The 24825-nt window shown below is 36.5% G+C and overlaps 1 protein-coding gene across 4 annotated transcripts in view; it reads right to left on the reverse strand.

The window, feature by feature from the left end:
* Window positions 1–344: 344 nt before the first annotated feature.
* The window catches only part of SLC24A2 (solute carrier family 24 member 2), a 69946-nt gene continuing 45465 nt past the window's right edge, over window positions 345–24825 (reverse strand). For all 4 annotated transcript variants that reach the window (XM_034410510.3, XM_034410509.3, XM_034410512.3 and 1 more), the window contains 5 exons: window positions 23692–23765; window positions 9562–9690; window positions 4884–4973; window positions 2840–3006; window positions 345–695 (listed from right to left, as the gene is read on the reverse strand). In XM_034410510.3, the coding sequence (XP_034266401.1) occupies window positions 446–695; window positions 2840–3006; window positions 4884–4973; window positions 9562–9690; window positions 23692–23765 (710 nt within the window). In that variant the 3' untranslated portion in view covers window positions 345–445. The remainder of the gene's footprint in view (window positions 696–2839; window positions 3007–4883; window positions 4974–9561; window positions 9691–23691; window positions 23766–24825) is intronic.

Below are 24825 nucleotides of genomic sequence, written 5' to 3' on the forward strand. Positions count from 1 at the left end.
TCCAAAGATAGATAATATTCTTTCTATTTATAGATGCAGCTCTCTCTTTTTGATATACTTATATCTGATATATATATATATATATATATATATATATATATATATATATTACAGATAGATTGAAAGACGTGCATGGAACTAGATCCTAAACAGAGCCCATGCAAGAAGCTAAATATACTCATAAACAACAGATGTACCATACCTCCAACAAATAAGCAGTGAAAGCTTCTTGGAGCATATTTAAAGCTGTGAGTTTTCACTCTGCGCATCATTTTTGTTCGGTGGCAGCTACTGCATCAGTTGCATTTGTCCATGCGTAATTTCAGTTCCTCTTTTTTTCTATCGTTTTAAGTTGGACAGTTCTAAAGATACAGTTTGTTTTTATTTTTCCCCCTTCAGTTGTTGTCTGTTTGACTGTTGTTCCCAAAGGAGTATTTCCTTCCTATTAGATGGACACGGGGCACACAATAATCCTGTCTTCCAGAAGGACGCTGACAATCAGGAATATAAAATAGAGCCCGAACATGGTGAAACCTAGGAATTTGTTCATCTTCCATTTGCAGAATGCAATAGAGAGGATGACAAAGAGAAGCATGATGAAGAGAAGAACAATAGCACAGAATAACCCATTGCTGCTCACTTCCACTGGGGAGAAGTTGTTAATTACAGCAAAAATGAACCATGGCAGAGGAAGGCTGTTGAAGAAAAAAAAAAGGCAGTATAACTAGAAGGATAATTACAATATGTTTGCAGCAGATGGGTTAAAATGATATTTCTACAGTACCTCTAGAAAAGCATTGAAATGATCAACTTTCTTATTCTTAGGGATTATCCTCGACGCTAAATAGCTGTTGAGTACTGGGAGGTAGAAGCATATTTCAATGCAATTTCTATTATGGTGGTTAGGCAATACAATAAGGTCATCCTTGTCTGAAGCAAGGATAGGAAATATGCAGCCTTTCAGATAAAGTAAACTATAATTCCCAGCAGCTTTATGATTTACCCTATGTGTGTGTATATATCATATCAACAGTATAAAATACCACATAAAACATTAAAACAATAAATAAGAACTATACATTTAAAAATTCAGATAAAATTTGATAATGGAACCATAATGGAAAGGAAAGGAACAAAATGTACAAATAGAGAAGGTGGGGGATCTGGGTAATTCATTAACTATTCCCCCTCTCCTTCTCTCTCCCTCCCTCCCTCTCCATAACAAGAAGAAAGACTAAAATATGGGATAGTTCTTTCAGAATTTGAGAACACCATTCTTCTGAAGCAGAGATAAGGCATTAACATTTTACCATGACTTGATTAATATTTAAATAAATTTCTAAGAGACGAATGAAATAGCTCTAGTCTGTTATGGCTCTTTCTTTAACAGCCACTTCGAGGGGCTATAGCAGGTCCTGAATGAAGTCCTGGGGATATCTCACTCATATAACACATCTATTGTGCTGCTTATCATCTGTAAGTGCTTGGATATTAGTCGGATTGCTTGTTTCCAACTGATTCTTCTATTTTGTAAGAACCAATAGGGCTGGAATGCTTTGGATCCAGGTGTGGGCTTTAAAAATTTTAGCAAGCGGTTCTCTGCCCAGTTCCTGGGTGGGCGTGGCCATAGTGGGCGTGGCCTAATCAGCCTCCTGCACCACGGCGGGTTTGGGGTTTGCCCTCCCTGGGCTCTGGAGGCTTTTTTTGAGCCTCCGGGAGGATGAAAATGGCCTCCCCAGGTTCCACAGACTCTCTGGAGGCCCATTTCCAGCCTTCCAGAACTTCCATTAGGCCCATTTTTTTGCCCTCCCCAAGCCTCCGTGCATGCCCTGCACTTACCTGCATCCAAAATGGGCCGTGTGGGGACTCCTGGGAGGGGCGGGATAGGCGGGGCCAGCCAGGAGTGGGGTTTGGCGGTTCTCCAAACTGCACAGAATCTTAGCTAGAGGTTCTCCTGAACACCTGCGAACCCCCAGCAGCCCACCCCATTTGGATTCCATCTACTAAACAGTGTCAATTTGCTCAGTCCAGGAAAATGGGCCTTCTCTGTTGCTGAACTTGAATGACACTCTCCCAGGGTCTGCAAAGACCTGATCCTGACTATGTTCAAAAGAATCTTGAAGACCTTTCTCTTTACCCGGCTACTGAAATAGGAGGCTGTGTCTTCCCACCATTGAAATTGGATTGTTTTGTGTGAAATTGTGCTGTTTTCTTCCAATGATAGCCATTTGTTGGGAGAAGCAAATAGAATGTAATGATCAAAATTCAACCATGGAGAAGAATAATTTATAGAAGCCAGCAGCCTGAAGAGATATGGAAGCCAGCTTTGAAATCCAATAAGGATTGAAAGATAGCAACCAGAGATAAGAAAGGTAACTGCTGTACAACAAGCCATGTTTGATTTAGTAACCTAACCTTCAACGAAAGAACAGTTGAGGTAATGCAAGATAGAATACAACTAACAGAGAATAAAAGGCAAGGCTATATAGAATTCTGTCAGATCTCCAGTTGGCATGCTTCCATCACATCTGCTGAGCACTCACGTCTTCCCCAACTCTGTGCATTAACACTTTTGTAGCTGAGCAAGAGCACAAGAGAGCGAGTTTATATTTCTCAGTGTGTAAAGCTCAAGCAGCTGTAATTACTAAAGTTCATGTAGGTTAGCAGAGATTCTCAGTATGCTGTGCATTCCCTTGTGTGTTTCCTTATTTCAATGCCTTCCTGTTGACCAAAGCAATATACCATGAAGCCATAGCCTCCCTGATTATAATCTTGGGTACCTGAAAGTAAAAGTAAAGGAACGAAATATATAAGGAGATGACATTATAGTAGTACTTACCCCACGGTGATGTCAAAGATGTTACTTCCTACAGAACTGGAGACTGCCATGTCCCCTAGTCCTTTTCGTGCCACAATGACACTGGTGATTAGGTCAGGGATGGAGGTACCAGCAGCCAAGATGGTCAAGCCCATGATTTCTTCACTGATCCCAATGGTCTCTCCAACCTAAAGAAAGAAAGAACCACTGAAATCATTTGCAAAATACAGGTAATCCTCGATGTATGACCTCAACTGAGCCCAACATTTCTATTGCTAAATGAGACATTTGTTACGTGAATTTTGCTCCATTTTATGACCTTTCTTGCCACATTTCTTAAGTTAATCACAGCAGTTGTTAAATTAGTAACACGATTGTTAGGTGAATCTGGCTCCTCCATTGACTTTGCTTGTGAGAAGGTTGCAAAAGGTGATCACATGACTGTGGGGCACTGCAATCCTCATAAATATGAGTCAGTTGCCAAGCATCTGAATTTTGTTCACATGACCATGGGGATGCTGCAATGCATGTAAATGTGAAAAATGATCATAAGTCACTTTTTTCAGTGCTGTTGTAACTTTGAACGGTCACTAAATGAACTGTTGTAAGTCAAGAAATATCTGTATAGAAAGAAAGGGACTGACTAGGGCTCCACTGTGTAAAAGTACACAATACTGCTATATTTGCTGTTTCATAATCTACTCACTTTAGTCACCTTACTTAAGTCTCTAATAGTGGCTAACAATTAGTTGGATTGTTTTACTGAGCCTGCCTACTTTTTGTTGCTGATATTTCTTTTGTGCTTCCAAAATTATAGGATTTTTTAAAAAACAGTGTTGCTTTAATGTTAATTTGTTAAAATAAACCTATTTTAATCTAGGCTACTTCTAACAGCTTCAGTGCAGAAAATCAACATAAATGTTAATATAAAAATAGAATGTGACTGATACATATTTTGATAATAAAGATAATAGTGACATATTAACTCAGATTGCATCACGTGTACCAAATGATTGTATAAAGGGACAAAGCATTATGAAGAGCATTAAAGTCTTGATCCAGAAAAAAATCCCTCATAAATTGAAACATTTCCATCCCTGAGAGCATCAACTGAAGCCCTTGTTGATATAATAGGCGAGTCAAAACACTACAACATTGGGCAATTCTGTTTGGATACTACAAAAGGCTTCTGTAAAGAGAAACTTGTTTCTAAGACTGTATCATTCCCTTCTGAAGTGCTTTTCTACATTAATTTTATTTATTTTGAAAAGCTGATGGTCCTGAATATGACAGGACTTGGTTGTCTGAAGGCCTGCTTTCTCTCCATAGGGGCTGTTTCAAGTTCATCTTGGGAGCCCTTTTCTGATTGTCCCAACTTTAGAGATAGTCCCAACTCTTTAGAGAAAAGTCCCAACTCTATAAGATAAAGTGGGTCAATAAGGGGGAAATACTTCTGATTCCCACGTTCTGTCTCTGAAGTACTCAGCACATTTGGTCTTAACCTGGTATCTCCTTCTTATCCTGTTCTATGACTATAAGAAAGATTTGATTTGTTTTCAGCCTTCCTTAGCACTTCTTCTAATTGTCCAAAAAATTATGATCTTTTAATTTTATTTTGATAATGAGATTTTTGACTGTTTTAATGTTTAATTTATTTAAGACAGCTGAATTTCATTCTTTCCCATGCTATAGGAGACTCTGGAAATTTATTTCAGATTGCAAAATATAGTTGTCAACTCTGAAGCTGAAACCGCTTCAGCTCTCAGTCCTGACATCCCCAATCCTTCTGTATATATATAGCACACCCAGTTCTCAAGATGGAAAACTGAAATCAGTAAAAAGCCTGTCTTTTAAAATGCCAAGGGAGAAAATGCATTAGAATGAGATCTACTTAAATATTTAAACTGCAATTTTTATTCATTTATGAAATTTGGAGGCCTATCCAACTCCAAGCGACTCTGGGCAACTTACATTAAAAAATAATGTTCAATTAATTATTGAACCAATCAATGCAATTAATTAAATATAAGCCAAAATGTAAAAGCAAATCCATCAAATAGCTCACCTGATGTGCCCACCAGACCATTAGATAAGAAAATACAGCTATCCATGAGATGGCTCCAAAAAACGTGAGAGGGAAAAACTTTTTGGATGGCTGAAAGAGAATAATAATAAAAATGTTAAGTGTACTCATTCTGTAATAACATAAGCCTTTCCACTTGAACATAGTATATACAGTATAGTGTGGCTGGGTTTATCAGTTTCAAACCAAATTTCATTGAATTAACATGGATCCCATCCATAAAAAGTACTATATCACTTGGGAATGCATGCATTAGTTAAAATTCAGTTACTTATGTTGCTATGATAGATACTTAGGAAAGGTAAATTTCTCTCTCGACTTAGTAGCTATTTACATGGTATGCTATGATTGCATTCAGTAACTATAAGCATAAGCAAGATCCTTTTCATTCAGTTTTGAAATATTTTATCAGAAAATGAGACATGAGAAATCATATAATAACCTCAAAGGAAGGACATACGCTAGTATTTATATTTATATTTCTTATTAGCTTTTTTGTTCTAAAACTCTGGTTTCTCATTAAAACACAGTTCTGGCAACTGGAACTCTTCCACTGTTGATAAAATTTAGGCAATTTTAGTTTTGATCCCTTTCGTAATGATTCACAATATGGAATTCACATTTTTCCCTGCTGCTCTCAAGAATAATTTGATGTGATTATATACCCCTTGTTTCCTCTATTTCCAAATCACTTACAAATAGTCAGGGAGATTTGCCAAGTTTTGTGACTACTTGTGCCAAACTTAATTTCTTTCTTTCTTTTTACCTATTGAAATCAAATTCATGTTCAACTCAAATCTTTATTACCGTATAATCACAAAGCCGACAATTAGATAGATACAAACTGAAAGGAAAAAGGGAAGCTTAAAATAAGAACAATTAAAATATTTTTTTTCATACTGGAGGAAAAATGAATGGTGCATAGAGAGGCACAAAATTGGGCAAGCCAGGAAGATATACTTGAACAATGCTTCCCCAGGAGAATGACAAATATAAGTAATACTCTCTGTTAGGCAATTATTTCTAGGCAGAATGGATAAAAGTCTGCAGAAAGTACAATAAAAGAACATGTAGCTCAAGGACTTTTGAAATGCCCCAATAAAAAGCGATGTAGCTGACCAAAATGAAGCCCTAGCACTATTTCAGAACTAGGGGAAAAAAGAGAGGAGACTGGCATGTACACATGTGAAAAGATGCCACTTATTGCTGAGACTGGGACCAAATTTGATTTGGTCTCAGTGATTTGAAGAGCAATGTCCCAAATAGACTGCTTAAATACATGAATTAATACATAAGTTAAAAAGCAGAGAAGCTAGAATACATTTCCTGCCTCATCTCTTTTTAATACTGATAACTGTAGAGAGGTTCCCCCTGGGTAAGTGATACATGTCAAACGTGTTGGAGTGGAAAAGCTACATGAGAAGAGATAACCTTTATCTACTGAAGATACACTTAGTTTTTCCTACAGCTTTTCCCTCCTGAATTAAATCAAAGATTAATTTAAAATTGACCAGGGCTTTGAACAGAGTTAGGAAGAATTTTCCTCTGCCAAATGGCAGAGAACCAGACAGTGACCAAGAGTTGACTAGTCACTTCTGAAAACTGCCTGTTCCTCAACTAAGATGTTTCAATTTTAATTCAGCTCAATAGTTTTAAATAAAGCTATTACAGGTTGATTCTATTAAGCAAGTTGATAGATCTACCATTGGTAGGGGCTAATTTATTTATTTTGTTCTTATAAAACAGGGTAACAACAATGGAGTAGCTCTAAATAAACAGAAAATACGCTGAGTGTTAATATGGGTAGCCAGGACTGATGTCCACCATTCCTAGTTCTCCTTTAATAATTCTGGGGGATAATTTTCCTCCTATGTCATTTTCAGGTTTGGGTTGTGAAATAAAGGTATTTGACTTGAAATGTGGACACAGGAGGAGAGAGAGTAAGTCACAGGGAAAGAGTAAATCACATCTGCTGGATTGTCCAATGATTCTAGGGTAAGAATATTTTGGAAGTCGTTTTCTCAAGATTCTGTGAATATTTGAAGTCGCTCTGTGAGTGAGATGCTGGTCCTAAATTTAATATATAAATATATGTTAAGATATTAAATAGCTGGAACAGTAAATAGTACAATGGGCCAGAACACACAGTTGTAGTTGATTGATTGGAGAGGGCTGGCTCCTAAATGAGGCAATCTACGGTATGATTGGTTGCTGTGGGTGTGGAGGGGGAGTTTCCCTTTTCCCCACCTTTTTGGTGTGTTCTCTATGCTGTTTGATTTACCTCATGATGTTCCTGACTATCTTGTCTGCTATAAATATAAATGTTAAATATATTTATTTATATAAAACTACAAGTTTGTGTATGTGTCTCTGATTTCATTTTGACGCTTGCTGAGCAATTCCCTGACAGGTTATGGACCCAGAAGCGTCCTGAAGCACCCGTAGTAAATTTCTCTGAGCTGAAAGATTTTATGTGAACCCAGGAAAAGTTGAGGACGTTTGGCCTGTATAGATAGCACGTTGCTCTCTGTTACAGGAATGGGAGATTTCTTTTGGCTCATCTGAATGAGACAAATTATCTCTCACGGAGCCTTAAAAATGGAGATGTTTCTGTGGAGGGAAGATTTGTGGACAGTTCTAAGCAATCCTCCATTTGGAGGCCACCATTTCAGTGAGATGGTGGTCTCCAAATTTAATATATGTACTTACATAAATAAATTTGCAGATTGGACCAAAACCTCTAACTGAAAACTGTTAATTAAGTGCCAGAATCAGGAAACTGATGCAATTGATGTATTCTACTCCTCTCTTGTAGCTTTCCTTGTCTTTGATTTTTAGAAGGGCTTTGTAGCATTTCTTTGCAAATGAATATGGAGGGTTGTTAAATTGAAAAGCATGGACTGCCTTTCTTGCTCTGTCAGGGTTTGAAACTGAGAAAGTTGTGACAATCTGAAGAATAAAGAGGCTAGCAAATCCTTCATGGCTTGTGATTGGGCTATCTGAGGGCCTGCCTCTACCTGCTTACATCAGCCTGCCCCATTAGATCTGGCAGATCATTAGATCTGGCTGTGGGTACCATCAGTTAAGGGCAGGGGTGAAATCCAGCAGGTTCTGACAGGTTCTGGAGAACTGGTAGCAGAAATTTTGAGCAGTTTGGAGAACCAGCAAATACCACCTCTGGCTGGCCCCAGAGTGGGGTGGGAATGGAGATTTTGCAGTATCCTTCCCCTGCCATGCCCACCAAGCCACACCCGCCCACCAAGCCACGCCCACAGAACCAATAGTAAAAAATTTGGATTTCACCATTGGTTAAGGGAGCTATGTTTGGTGCGTTCCATGGTGCTCACCTTATGGCACAGTCTAACACACCCCTCCCACCCAATTAGATTAGCTCCATCTCTTTTGCTATTCCAGAAGGTCCCTCAAGTCCTGGTTGTGTTATCAAACTTGAGGTTCCCAGGGAACCAAAGACATTTATTTTATTTTATTTTATTTCTATACCACCCTTCTCCTGCGGGACTCAGGGCGGTGTACAGCCAGGATAAAACATAGCATATAAAATTTAAAAACATTTAAAAAAACAATTAAATAATTTTGGCCCGAATTTAAAACAACCCAATTAAAACCGAATTTGATTAAAAACTGAGAGGATGGGATCAAGCCAGCCCAGCTAGATGGAACAAGTGTGTCTTCAGGGCCCGACGAAAAGTCCGGAGGTCTGATATCGTGCGTATCTCAGGGGGCAGGTCATTCCAGAGGGCAGGTGCTGCCACAGAGTAGGCTCTCCCCCTGGGGGTCACCAGCCGGCACTGTCTGGCCGATGGCACCCTGAGGAGGCCCTCTCTGTGCGAACATGTTTCAATAGTTTCATTGCTAAGGTGACCATTTTTCTCTTCTCTTTGCTTAGAGCTTGTACATGTTTTTATAACATTTATCTTCCATTGTGGATGTTTATGTCTTTATACTTGTTGTCTTTATATTGGTTTTTTATTGCTTGCTGTATGCTGCCCAGACTCACCTTTTTGTGAGATGGACAGCTATACAAATTTGATGAATAAAATTAAACCCAATCTTGTTCAGGGTGATCTGAGAGGGAAGCTGAAGAAGGGAATCTGAGTTCAAGAGACCTAAGAAGTCTTTTGCCCACACTGGAAGATAGTTTATTCCAAACTTGCCTTTTGAAATCAATGAATCTGAAAAGAGCTTAATGATGGGTGGATCTTGTTGGGATTTAAAGTAATATTAAATTATAGCAGAAGCTTTAAAGTTGATGCTGGAAAAAATGCTGGTTGTCTGCATAGTCAAAGGGGAAAATATTTTCTGCATATAAACTGTAATAGACATCTAAAGAAGCAGGCATGCAGACAAACATAAAAGAATTATTAATATAATATTTTATAGGTTGCCATTAAATATTTATACAGGTAAATGGCAATGTATTCACTGTTATTGTCTGCCAGGCAAGGTCTCCAAAAGCTCTAGCTAAATGTCATTTATCATGATATATTTTATCAAGTATTTTCTCTCCCAAGCAATCTAATGGAAGCTGAAAATGAACTTATTTATGTATGCTCAATAATAGTATCAAGGCTAGATCTGTACTTTACAAACATATTTTGCATATCAATTCATGTATAAAAGTTAAAACAGTCATTCTCACTGGATTTCTAACATCAGGTAGAGTCACCCATAATGGAAAAACGATAGGCAAAATAACCAGATACGTAAGCTGTTTCCGGGGCGTATCAGGCCAGGCCAGGCTGAGGGGCTGACCATCGTCATCATCTTCCTGTTGTGGAAAAAAAAAAGACACTATTAATTTAAATGAAAAAATGGAAAAATGTATTTTTTTAATTTAAAGGAAGTCTACAATAAGTTATCTTCAACTGTTATTTGAAAAAAATAAATAAACTGAAGAAAAATATATCCAGCAATGCCATAAAATGTGTAACAGATTTTGAAGGAGAATTTTGTTTACTTTGGTATTTGTGTATATGTGTTCATCAATGTAAGTGGGGAGAGAAATATCTGTCCTGCAACATAGAGCAAATCTGTAAATAAACACCACATAAAATACTGGAATGTTATTGTTATAGGGTGTTGTAACAGAATCTTGAATCAAGACTTGGCAAACTTCATTTTTCCCCCTACCGCCTCCTGTATATCCTGACTAAGTTGATTTTTTTTTTACATAATGGTTGTTGAATTCCTTCTTCAAGGCCATCTCCATAAGTTGGACTAAATGATTACTGAAGTCCTTTCAAACTTGTTCTAGGATTCTATGTAAACCAGATGCTCTTGTCCTATTGTTGGCTTTCCAAACCACTTTTTACTGTTATGGAAATGATGGAATAAAAAGGTATTTAGCTTCATCTAAGGTTATGGTACATTTTACATTTTTATGTTCAATATTCTCTAAAATATTTATTTTGGATAAATAAAGATGACCTTCTATCATTGATTATGTACTTGTTCCAAACACAGAATCCATTTGTCTGTACACTTGAAAAACTACTCAAATTGTACTTTATACTGTACATTAGATTTAACAATTATTTTCCTACTCAGACTTTCTCATGATATAAGAACAATAATGGAATATATGAATCAATTATTCAAAATTATATCGCTATACTACTAACTTTATCCTTTCATCCATGAAAACTATATATCCTATTCAATTTAAATATATTTGCAACATTTTTAATGGAGAGAAAAATGTTGTATTTCTTTTCCTTTCTGCCCACTATATGCTTTTCTCAAAGTCACACATACATACATGTACTTAGTATGCTAAATTCACCAGGAGGAATAATATTTGAAAGCAATTTACTTTGATAAAAATCAGATAAAAGCAAAAAAAATTATATAAACTTTCCAGATTATATTTTCTAGTTGGGCTTCACGTGATTCAACAAGAGTCGCTATGCAATCATAACTTTCATACCAACTTATTAGAACAGATAAATCTAACTTCCTGAACTATAGAGTACACATGATGATATATTATTTACATGGATAATGTGCTAGAGATGTATAAACATTATAGAGATGGTTTGATGTCCAGATTTGTAACTCCTGAAATAACCTTATTTACTCTGGGATCTTCTGAGATATATTTTGATCCAGTTTGTTTCTAGACCATAAGTAGATTCAGAAAAATAGACTCTCCGCACCCAATATATGACTTAATAATAATATTCCTTCCTAAATACAACAAAGCTGGTGGTCAGAGCTTGAGAGCAGGAAGAAATCAATTCACTGGTCTTTTCCACAAAATAAAACCACTGTTACTCCTTTCTTCAATGTAGATAAGCCCATGGCGGTATTGCAATATATTCTTTTTTTCCCTCCTGAAGGAGAAAACTGATTTATTTTTTGGAACACCTGTGAGATATCAATTGGCTGAGATAATACACATAACTCTTTAATTGCAGTCATTTCAGTTTTGAATGACAGATTCACTGTGCACACAATGGAAAAGGAGTTCAAGAACAGAATCCAACCTATTAACTCCATTAAAAACTAAGACGGAAAACTGATTTCCTCTTCATTGTAACTAATTATAGTGTGGCGTTAAGTACAGATTGAAATAAATTACATAAGCACAGTTTGCTCTTCTGTTTGTCCTTTTAAACCAAAAAAAGGCTATTATGCTGCTAAAAGAAATTTAATACCAGTGTGACAGGCCTTATAAGAAGAGTCATAATACTCCAGCTAAGACTAATGATCTCTGAACTTCACCCATTTAAATGTATATTTTTTACTCCAACACCCCCACAAAACCTGCTTTTTAAATGGAGCCCCTCACTATATATTGTATACACAGAATCACCCAAACACAACTGCCTAGACAGAATTTGATAAAATTTAAGCTGCTTTGGTAAAAGAGGTCATATATGAATGTAGAGACACTTCCTACAAGAACTTTTACTGATATAAACTAATCAGCACTCTGGTGTGCCAGGAACCTACTGAATAACAGTGGTTCAATAACATACTTAACGATCATAAAGTACATCATGAAAGCCTTGCTTCCTTGTTAGAACTAGGCTGCCTGCTTCTTTTACTTAACATTATCTTTGTGATGTGAGGCACACATATTTTTCTTTCCTTGCTAGTTTCCATAGAAACTGATAAAAAAGGAACATGCCTGAGTATGAGGAGATGAGAATATGAAGTTGATTATTTTTAGGAAAGTCAGAAGCGAAAATAATTCAGCTAACTTTGAATCTCATCTTCTCTTAAAGTCAACAAATTATTTCTTCTTTCAATATTTCAGCTCTTATTTATAAACAAATCTCTAAAACCTCGTCATTTGAGTCCTGATCAGCAAAACTCCTCCATTAAGGGTTACCAGAGATAACATATTTATTTTAAACAGATGAAATAAACCATCCTTATATTCCTTCATTTTACCTCTAACCATCTTATTGTTTAATCCCTTCAAATAATATCCTAGAACTTGATTTTTTGTCTTGTTTTCTTTGTCCCTTCTCACAAAATTCTTCAAAGCTCCAACAAGTCTCTTTTGTAAATTCAATCTGAAACTTATCTAGGTCATTCTCTTGGTTTGTTTGTATGTCCTTTTTAATTAAAACATCATTTTTTGTAGCTCCAGTGTAGCATCTTTTTCCATATGTAGCCTGTCATTTTTAAATCCACTTTCAGAGCAGCCTCAGTCTTGTCCAGTAAAACTTGTTCCTCTTGTATAACATCATTTAAACACAGTCTATTTATAGAGACAAACACTCCTAAAATTAACTTCTGTGTCCATTGTTCAAATATATTCTTATTATGTCCAATCAACGTTAAAATATTTTGCTATTCTGTATAAGTAAGTCAAAGTTAAGTGTTCATCACCTTTAATTGTAACATTTAGTACCCTCTAGTTCCCTCTAGAACCTTCAAAGCAGTGGTGGGTTTCAAATTTTTTATTACCGGTTCTGTGGGCGTGGGTTGGTGGGCATGGCTTAGTGGGTGTGGCAGGGGAAGGATACTGTAAAATCTCCATTCGTTCCCCATTCCAGGGTAGGTTACTGCAAAATCCCCATTTCCTCCCAATCAGCTGGGACTTGGGAGGCAGAGAATAGATGGGGGCAGAGCCAGGCAGAATTTTTACTACCGGTTCTCAGAACTACTTAAAATTTCCACTACCGGTTCTCCAGAACTGGTCAGAACCTGCTGAAACCCACCTCTGCTTCAAAGGTTCAATGTCCAACCTTCAAAGATGTATCCTATCATCTTTTTTTAAAAGAACTAACAGCATTTTCCCTGGAAAATTCTTATAAGAAGAATTCTTACAATTAATTCTAAAATCTTATTTCTGGACCTTGACCATTTGTAACTTTACAAAATCAATGTTTTTTGTTTACTCCTTTTTTAAAAATTAAATATTCCACTGTAGATATAAAACTAATACCAACTTTGAAAGATAAATGAGTTAAAAGAAGAAAAAAAAACTTCCCTCTTTATCCCAGAAAGCATAAATAACTTTAACATCTTTTAAATGTTGTTTAACATCTCTTATCACCACTCTTAAAATACAACAATCTCTTCATCCCATATCTTACCTCGTTCTCTATAAACAAATCTTTAAAGCCTTATCATCCATCTTAATCAGAAAAGTCTATTAAGGATTACCAGAAATAACCACATATCTATTATAAACATGATATTAAAGAAAACCCAAACACTTGAAACCTTCTCTTTTATATTTATGTCTCATTTTTTTATTTTCAAACAAATTCCCCAAACCTCGCTATTTAAATCTAATCTATAAAAATCTAATAAATATGTCAAATGTAACAATGTAACTGTTTTAACCAATCAGATAAACTTAAAATGCAACAAACCTCTTTCCCATATAGCAATAGCACTTAGACTTATATACCTCTTCAGTGTTTTACAGCCGTCTCTAAGCGATTTACAGAATCGGCATATTGCCCCCAACAATTTGGCTCCTCATTTTACCAACCTTAGAAGGATGGAAGGCTGAGTCAAACTTGAGCCCTTCAGGATCGAACACCTGGCAGTTGGCAAAATTAATCTGCAATATTGCATTCTAACCTCTGCGCCACCACAGCTCTTATAACTCTTATCTATAAACAAGCCCTTAAAACATTGTTGCCTAGTTAAAAAATAACTTGTCTATTTAATCTAGGTTAAAATAAATGCAACCTTATATTTTTTCTCCTTACTCCCAAAGTCTTTAGTCCTATCAAATAATGACCTAATACTTGGTTTCTTTTCATTTTTATTTTGTCTTTTGTCATAAAATCACACATTTATTTATTTATAAAATAAATATTTAGAAAATGTATATGGCTGCCCACTCGCCCACAATGATTCTGGGCGGTTTACAAAAAACAGTAAATTGACAAGTTCCTTTTGTAGAACCAATATAAAAAAAATCTAAAAATCTAAGTTATCTAAATCACTCTTTCTGGATTATTATTTATACATCTTTTTTAGCTATTAAAACATCAGCCAATTTCATGTGTATATTCAGTATTTCATCTTTTCCCTTATTTTTCATGTAGCCTGTCATTTTTAGGTCCATGATTGAGTTAATTTCAGTCTTGTCCAATATAACCTGTTCCTCTTCCATAACATTATTCGATCTATCAAAAATGGCAGAAATCCTGAAAACTAACGTCTGAGTCCGTTATTCACAAATATCTCTCAATACATCCATTGTTTTATTCCCTGGTGTCCTCTAATATCCAACCTTCAAAGTCCCACTTATTGTGCTGTTTTCCTTCCAAATGCAAAAACATGAATAGTTTCCACAAGAAAGATTCTTATATTGATTTTTTTTAATTTTATAAAATCCATCTGGAGTCTTTGTCTGTTTATAACATTTTAAAATCAACTCTCTAATTCCTCTTTTGCTAGTCAAGTCTGGAAAAAAAATAGAAATCCTTAAGCTCATACTTAACACTTCTTTTATAAAGGATTGAGGGAAACTCATCCAGTGAATACCATAAAGCATGTTGTTCTAGACTAGAGGGTCTTAATATTTTAAAAATAAAAAATTAATTCCAAAGTGATTAAGAAATGAGGATTGCCTGAATCTTGAGTCCATAGGGGTCATATTATGACTATGAGTTTATATGGAGTCCCCTGCTGTCTACTCAGAAGGAGCAGCTGCCTGGAGAATATGTGGACAATCTCATGATCTCTACTTTCTCTGGAGAGATTTCATCAGTTCAGATCCTGTATCTAGCCACAGATGTCAGCCATAATGTTGTGCTCATTTCTTTAGGGATATCTTCAATTTTCCATGAAATCCCCTTTTTCTGTTTATTCCAAACAATAACCAATAGTGATAGACACCATAGGTGGAATCCCAAAGTATCTGGAGCACCACTTGAACACCGGAAATGATATCTGATTCTTCACTTTGTTTACTCTTTGTTTCCTACTCTCACTTGGCTATTGACATGGCAAAGAAGCAGGATGGCACAGAATGACTGACCCAAGGTCACCCAGCTGATTTTGTGCCTAAGGCAGGGCTAGAACTCCCCGTCTCCTAGTTCCTAGCCTGATGTCTTAACCACTAGACAAATTGGCTCTCAAGGATATATATATATCCAATTCATTTAACTGTTATTCATAGGATGTAGTCTCCAAGATCTTTACCCTCTTTGTTACTCTTATCTTCATATTTTCCAATTCTTCAGCATTCTTCCTCTATTGTGGTGACCAGAATTTGACACAGTATATCAGGAGTGGTCCGAGCAGTGCAGTGTAGAGCCAAACTATTACTTCCTACGATTTTGATGCTATAGCTCTATTGATGTAGCTTAAAAAGTCTACATTTTGGCAGTTGGAGCAAATTCCTGTTAGCATACAAGGTGCTTTTGGGCAGAATTCCACAATGGCAAGCAGTGATATCAAATCAATTTTTCACTTGCTGTCCAGTTACACTTTTGATTCTTAACTGTGCCTATGCTTCAGGCATTGCCTTTAGGATGTTCAGTCTCATGTGTAGTTACTGCATAACAATCTAAATGACCTTTTCTATTGCTGACCATGATGGAATTTAAGAAAGTTCTGAAACACTGCTTCAATTTTCAGAAATAGGCTAGGTTCCTACTAATGCCTTGAGTTGCAAGAAAATAGAAAGTTGATCCTATTAGGGAGATTACTGAAAACCATGACACAAGTTAGTCATTTGGGACAAACTCTTAATGCTAAAATAAATTGTCGGGAATCTGTGGGGCCTAAATAATTATCCAACATCTGCAAGAGAAATTGGCTTGTTACTGTTTGTTCCTATAGTGATCATTCCAGGCAATGTCTTTTTGTGACAGTTGGGTAAAATTAACATCAATGGTGATAGATAATCAGGTTGTTGATCAGAGGGATACACAAATTCTTTTGTAGCTGGAATTTCATAAAAATTTCAGTGGAAAGTTTTTTATGGAAAGGAAATCCAGAAGCCAAAGCCAAGTAGAATTAAATAGACAAGAGGCATCAGTCTGGAGAATGCTACAAGTAATTCCTTGAGTTACAACTGTTTGCTTAATGATAACTCAAATTAACAATGGCTTCCAAAAAAGTCAGTTACAACCTAAATTCAAATTATAACTGTCACCCTGCCCATGTAATTATATGATTGCAATTTGGATGCTTGTGTGAATCATCCAAGTGTGAATGTGGACAATGAATCTTCAGTGACACATTGCCCTTCATGGTCTTGTATTTTATAAGAAGATTGTCAATCAGCTCTATGTGGTTTGGTGCTGTGTAGTTGCCAAGAAAATTCTCAATAACATCCTTGCTTTCCAGGTGATTTTCTCTGGCTCCACTAACAGATCTTCAAACTGCTTGTCACAGATGACATATCTGATTTGTAGACCAACAAAAATGCCTTCCTTAATCTTGGTCTGTTATTCTAGGAAACATCTGTCTCAAATAATGAAAATCTTCACCATCCTTGTCCATTTGCTTTCACAAAAATTTTCATCAGTCCGAGTTTTATGTGAAGTAAAGGCAAAAATATCTTTGTTGGGTCAACGAACAGTTCATGTGCCACATTTTTCTGTCCTGGAACCAAATTCTTTCCAAGTTTTAATGTAATCTGGCTCTCTTGCACAGCTGTCCCATTCACATATGTAACAACAGTACTTGGTATCAAAGCTGCATTCCAACCATCAGTCACTGTTTTTAGATCTCCATAGATATTCCAATTGTACTTGCTATACTGGATGTGCTTCAACAATAGTTCCGTACTTTAGTATGCTTCTTTCATGTGTGCAGCAAAGTCAACAGGTACCAAAGGATGAACACTGCCATTGTGTAAAAACAACTTCTATAAAATGATATGTGTCTGATTAAATTATAGGTTATTTTAATGATTAACAGCCAAAAATTTGTAAGAAACATCCAAAGTGTTCAGGAAGTAAAATCTTTGTTCTCCAGTGTTTCTAGAAAAAACCATCTTTGGTTAAGTTAGATTGATTGATTGATTGATTGATTGATTGATTATTTATTATTTATTTATTTAAATTTGTATACCGCCCTTCTCCCGAAGGACTCAGGGCGGTGAACAGCCAAAATTAAAATACATACAATATAAAATTTAAAATAATTTAAAAAACAGAATTAAATCGAATTGGCTCCCAAAAATTAAAACCCATTACCCTTAAAATAACCCATTAAAATTTTAAGCCAGCCCAGCTTGCTGAAATAGGAAGGTCTTCAAAGTTCGACGGAAGGTCCGGAGGTCCGGGATTAGTCGCATTCCTGGGAGTAGCTCGTTCCAGAGGGCGGGTGCCCCCACAGAGAAGGCTCTCCCCCTGGGGGTCGTCAGTCGACATTGCTTGACCGACAGCACCCTAAGGGGCCCCTCTCTGTGGGACCGAGTTGGCCGGTGGGAGGTAATCGGTGGCAGAAGGTGGTCTCGTAAATAACCGGGCCCTTTACACTTATAACCTTGTTGTTGAAGTGTTATAACCATGGCATGGGACCTGGGTACCTTCGAGACCGACTTCTGCCACCAATAGCCTCCCACCGGCCAGTTCGCTCCCACAGAGAGGGTCTCCTCAGGGTGCCATCGGCCAAGTTATGTCAGCTGGTGACACCCAGGGGGAGGGCCTTCTCTGTGGGACCCCAGCCCTGTGGAATGAATTGCCCCTGGAAATGCGTAAGATCTCCGACCTCCAGGTATTTCGTTGTGCACTCAAGACCCTGTTATTCCGCCAGGCTGGGCTATCAACATAACAATTTTAAATTGGGTTTTAAATTTCTGGGGTTTTAAATTGAGCCAAATTCATTTAATAATTTTAAACTATTTTAACTGATGTTGTCTTGTGTTTTTAATAGGCTGTACACCGCCCTGAGTCCTTCAGGAGAAGGGCGGTATAGAAATAAAATTATTCTATTCTATTCTATTCTTGTGATTACTTTACAACCACATGACTCAACTTATGACCATGGTGACTTGACTTACAGCCGTAATATATATGGTTATAAAATTGGATTTTGTCATATGATGGTTCAATTTATTACCTCAATGACATGACAAAAATTCTAGTCCCAATTGTGAACATATATCGAAGATTAACTGTAATTGAAAGCCAAGGCTGGTTATGAGGAAATCAATTATTTTCAGGCCAGACAAATCATTATGTAAATATCAAAGTGGTGAAAAAAAGGCTGAGAGAAGTAGGCCAAGAATCTTTGGAGGGGGAAAATGAAGATAAGGAAGAAAAGGCAGGGATGGATGTATTGATTCCTATATTGTGCTGTAGGAAAATCTTGTCTGTGTTTGTGTGTGGTCTGTGTATGTGCACACATATATGTATGTTTCTATGTAGTGTGACATTTCTTGTTTATATTAGAATAATGTATCTGATGTTTCTGCTGTTACTAAATACAGATCAACTTATAAAGGAGAATATTTGTAGGTCATAGTTGAAATGAGGGGTACTTTGTGCTCTCTCTGAGCTTGGTTGTTTTCTTGTACCTGTTTCATTACACAAACCAGGTAATATCATCAATGCTCAAGGTTCTGATATGCAAGAAAACAAGCAAGCTCAGCGAACATCAGGGACCCCACAGATTGACTTTCTGGAGAATAAATATCAATAGCCATGTGAAGACTGATATTGTGGTGCTCTTGAACATCTACTCTTGATCATAGTAATGTATACACAGCGATAATGTCAAGAATCTCACATTCTCAGATTAGTTCTAATTTTAGTTGTGTGCAATTATAGGCAGCAGACTTTGCTTTGTCATGTTGAGGGCTGGTAACCCAGCAACAGGGCAAGTCATCAATAAAAAAACTTTCTATTTGTCTAGAGTGTAAGGACATTTGTAGTGGAATTCTCAAGGAGAACATCTTGCTCCTAGCATTCCACAGATAATGGCATAACTGACATATTATCTTGCTCACAGAGCAAATGATACTGAAAATTGACAGTGATGATGAGAACAATGCAGGAAAGAGGTGCTAATGTAGCTCTGGAACTTTAACGTAAAGTCTGTTGCTCACTTTGATAGATTATGGATTAACATGTCTAGTGCACTTCAGAACAGGGAACTTGTTCTGTTAATTATTTGTAGGAATTTGATTGGCATTTTATCCTTGTAAGCTGCCTAGAGTCACCGAGAGTGGGTTGGGTTACCATATAAATTTTCTTAATAAATAAATAAGTGTGCATGGTAAAAAGATAGGGTCAAAGATGAATGGCTTATTAATGAATGTAGATTTAATACAAAAATAACTAGTCCAAAAGAATACTAAGGTGCCCTTGGTCAAATGGACAGCATAAATAAAGATGAAGTTGCAAAACAATGATATGAAGAGTGAATGGGTCAAGGGGAAAGAGCCAGTTTAGTCCAGTGGTTAAAGTACCAGACTGGAAATCAGGAGACTGTGAGTTCTAGTTCTGCCTTAGGCATGAAAGCCAGCTGGGTGACTTGGGGCGCATTTCTCTCTTAGGCCACAACATCAGACTTGGGCAACAAGCTGGTCAGTCAATTCCTGTCACAACCAATGGATCAACACTTGACTGATTTAAAAAAGGAGCAGATTTTGCACTCACGGGAAAATAATTGGAACAATAACAACAAAAAAGAATGGCTTAAGAGCTAGAGGAAGACTGAGAAAGTTCTGATTTAATGGAATTGATGACATTCTCAAAACAGAGTTGATGAGATTCTTGTAGTTGATAGGAACCTCAAAGAGAAAGTTGTAAAACGTTTAAGGGCAATATACTGATGAGGATGTGACATAAGTAAAGTTGGTTTGTAAGAATGGAAAGGTATGGAAGTTATATTTTATAGCGTAGGTGGAAACCGAATTTAATTAGATTTTACTTTTCTATAGTTTCCTATCTTTAATTTATTTTGCTTATTGCTTATCACTCAATACTGCATAAGGATACTTATCCAGAAAGGATACAAAATTGTTAAGTATATATGTATGTATGCATGCTTGCATCTCTTTCTGGATGTTAAAAGAAAGTAGTCTCTCAAATAATGTGTTCCATCTAGGAATATCAAGAATTCAAGATAATTGAGTTTTTCCAATGATACAGTAATTTTAAACATCCATGCTATGTTTCATTTTGTATACTCCTATGGCCCCTAAAAATGAGTGAGCTATCCTCAATATTGTAAGTCAATTGAATATCCCACCTTAAAAAAATCACTGTATTTTTGCTGATTAGAAAGGGGGGTAAAACTAATTGCACATTGTATTTCTACACACACACATGCACGCACGCACACTGTTTTCTCATTAAAAACAATGGTTAACATTTAAATATGTAAAAATGTATAAAAACATATTTTGTTCTCAATATGCTTTAATAGTTTTTTAGGAAATTATATTAAGGTAATTTTGTTACCTTAACTATCACTATCAATTATTTTAAAAAGTAGATAGAATTTACCGTATTTTCCGGCGTATAAGACGACTGGGCGTATAAGACGACCCCCAACTTTTCCTGTTAAAATATAGGGTTTGGGCTATACTCGCCATATAAGACTGCCCCTCTTCCAATGCACACCAAATAAAAATTAAAAAATATCAACTGGCTCACCTACAATGTAAAAGCAGCTGTGCTAGACCCAAAATGGTCCCTGTAACAAGCAGGAACCTCACACAGCCACAAAAAGCCCCCCCAAAAAACTTTCACACTCTAAACACACACAACACAACACAACTGGCTCACCCACAATGTAAAAGCAGCTGTGCTAGACCCAAAATGCCCCCTGCAACAAGCAGGAACCTCACACAGCAACAAAAAGTCCAAAAAACCAACTTTCACACTTTACACACACAAAATTCCACATACAGCTTTGTGAGATTTTGTGTGTTTGTGTAGTTGGAGTGAAACACTACAGAAACACACTAAATCTCAGAAAGCTGCACAAATATTGTTTTATTTTATTTTATTTTTATTTTTATATGAAAGCTAAATTTAAAACTTCCTAAACTTTAAATGGCTAAGTCTAAAAAAGAACAACTAAAAAAACCCCAATTGACTATTTTTTTTAAAGCTCCCAAAGGGGAAAAAAACTTACCCAATAGAACAGGGGTCTCCAACCTTGGCAACTTTAAGACTTGTAGACTTCAACTCCCAGAATTCCTCAGCCAGCTTTGCTTTGCTGGCTGAGGAATTCTGGGAGTTGAAGTCCACAACTAACTCCTTGCTTGATTGCAGGCAGGGAGTTGCTTGCTTGCCTGAATAGATTCAGGCAAGCAAAGCAAGGCAAGTGTTACGACTAGCAGCTGAGGTAAGCAAGCTGGAGGGGGAAAACTTTTTCCCTTTTACATGGTTCTGGCGATCCCAGCTGAGTTGCAGGGAACTCAGCTGGGATCGTCAGAGCTGGGATCCTCAGAGTAAAAGGGAAAAAACTTTTTTCCTTTTACGTGGTTTCTGGCGATCCCAGCTGAGTTGCAGGGAACTCAGCTGGGATCGTCAGAGCTGGGATCGTCAGCGTAAAAGGGAAAAAACTTTTTTTCTTTTACGTGGTTTCTGGCGATCCCAGCTGAGTTGCAGGGAACTCAGCTGGGATCGTCAGAGCTGGGATCGTCAGAGTAAAAGGGAAAAAACTTTTTTTCTTTTACGTGGTTTCTGGCGATCCCAGCTGAGTTGCAGGGAACTCAGCTGGGATTGTCAGAGCTGGGATCGTCAGAGCTGGGATCGCCAGAGCCATTTAAGGCTCGTCAGAGCCTTTCGGGCTGGTCTGCCTGGTTACAGGGGAACGACACCCGGCGTATAAGACGACCCCCGACTTTTGAGAAGATTTTCATGTGTTAAAAAGTCGTCTTATACGCCGGAAAATACGGTACTCTTTTTTAGAAATCTTTATAATTGAAAGTCATCTTCATTAAGGCAAATCAGCTTGAATGCTTATTTCAATCGCAAGCAACATAATTTTCATGGACACCAACATACATTGTCTCCACAAATAAAATCCAATATCTTTATAGTATATTTATTGCAAATCCCAGGATCAAGAATGTTGCACAATTTTAGTGATCTCAAGCATAATCCCATGATATTTCACTGTTTTTGTATGAGTTACTTTAACTTTGGGCTCCAAAAACTGAAATATTAAGTTATATATTTTGCAATCTTATGAGATTTTGTGTAATTTAGTTATGAGTGTCATGTTGGTTATTATCTTCTGCCATCTCCTATTACCTAATTAGAAATAAATATTAAATTGGCTTGGATTTACCATATTACATTCTCTGTGATTAGAATTAGCCTACCATATTCAATATCTCATTTATACCATTTTAATATCATTTAGACATTAATTCCATTCTGCAAACAATTATCTAGGAAAAGTAACAAAAATAATCCATAGTTTATGTTCTATTTAAAATATAATTTTATATAGATATTTTTCCTACCTTTTCTAAACTATAGGATTAATCTTTCAGGTTACAGGATTATCAGTTAAGAATTTTTTTCCAAATAATATGATGATCATTAAATAGATGTCATCAGGAATGAAAAGGAAAAAAGACTAATAATGTATTGATTCTCATTCCTTCCTAGTCTTTCAATTTCTCATTACTTTGAAGTGGTAGAGTGAATCAAATGATAGGCTTAGGAAAAAACATTTTATGCAGTACAACTATACATCACTTGCCATGCATGAGCAAAGCAACAATTCAACAGATTTTTTAAAAGTTTATATATTGCAGTTAATATAAACTTCTATTAATTTTACAATTCATTTCCAAGCCATGTAGACATAAGTGTATATTTTCCTTCTTTTGATAATAAGAGCAATTAATTAATTAATTTAATATGAAAGTAGCTCACAGAGAGCTCTGTATTATTAAATCCTAGTTTTACTAAGCCTCATTATCCTGTTTGTACTAATGGTAAGTTTATAGCTTCCAATAAACTTGGTTTGTAAAGATACTGTGCGTTATCTCCATGTAGGGTATATTTCCATTAAATTTGCACGTAAAGCACTGATTTTCAATCGCCAAATTGCAAATATTGTTGGATTACAATGCCCTTTATCCCTGATCATTGTCCATGTGAATTTGTGAATGATGTAGCTGAAGAGAATAATATGTGAGAACCAAGGGCACTGGATTCCATAAGGTAACTAACTTTGCACTGTTTGGAATTGTAATGCCAAAAACTGACCTCAAACTCCAAAAATAAAGGAATCTTTCTATGGTTCACAATACAAATAGGTTTCCTTTTTCAGATTGTGATAATTCTAGGATAACATAGAATTAAGCACAAAGCACATTTAACAGGGAGAAAAGCAAGAATGAAAAACAAAATGATACCTCTTCTGCACCAACAGCACTTCCATTTTGCACTGGTCCATCACTGGGTGGTGTCACTTCAACTTCAATTTTTTCTGAAGTATAAACAGAAGAACGAAATGTAAAACTGAAAACCAATCAGTCTTTTATTCAGTTTATAAATCACCCAACTCCATTTTGACTCTGAGCTAATTTGGACTATGCTCATGCGTTAGTTTGACTGAACAACTGAATGCAAGTATCTTATTTTTTAAAGTTAGTTCCAGACAAAATGCAGAGAACTCAATACCCCATATATGACAGACAAGCTGAAATGTTGTCATGGGTTGAAATAGCTGTCCTATACTAAGTGTCATTACTCTGAAAAACTGGTTTAAGTAATCTTACTGGGAAATGTAGGTTTAACATCTAATTTGTCTTATCTATTCAGTATTCCAGTTAGTATTGAAAAAAAAAAAAGATCACTCAAGCCTTTTTCCTCAGGAGTCAGTTATAACAATAATCATGTTTTAATTGAGTACAAATTAAATTGGATAAACAAGTTGGTGAACTGCAAGTGAGACAATCTACTTGGCCATCCTACATGTGACAAAATGGAGTAGTCTAAATTTAAAGATAATTAAAAATGAAAAAGATTCTGATAAATTATGAAGTTCTTCAGACCTGCTTTCATTTGATAAAATGCTTCTCACCCATTTCAGACAAGTGACTTTGTGTGGTGAATCCTCATAAAACAATTTAAACGATTACAGTATAATACAAAAATTAATATACACAGCAGCAAGAAAACTGTCAACATAGGTATCAATATAGCCAGGAAATGGGGTCCTATGCAGATTCAGGGTCCCAGGCTTGGGCACAAAATCAGGTCTTCACAGCCTTCAAAGAAACTAGCTACTGCTTGGTTGATAGGACCTCTAATATGCTCAACCTATGGAACCAAATTGGATGGGTAAAAACAACTATTGTCAGCACTCCAAACTACATTCGTTCCAGTGCTGACATAAGGAGGAGAAGAAGGGGCAGCTGGCAAGAGGACGCTTGACTTTTCACCTACTTATTTTCCCTGAAGATAATATCCCCTAGGAGATGGGATGGGAGGGGGGACATTCCTGGGAGCTGAAGTAGTAGATATGGGGAGAGTGATTTGGAAGA

Source organism: Pantherophis guttatus, chromosome 2 (genome assembly GCF_059756535.1).
Source record: "Pantherophis guttatus breed Tessera chromosome 2, ASM5975653v1, whole genome shotgun sequence".
Classification (NCBI taxonomy): Eukaryota; Metazoa; Chordata; class Lepidosauria; order Squamata; family Colubridae; genus Pantherophis; species Pantherophis guttatus.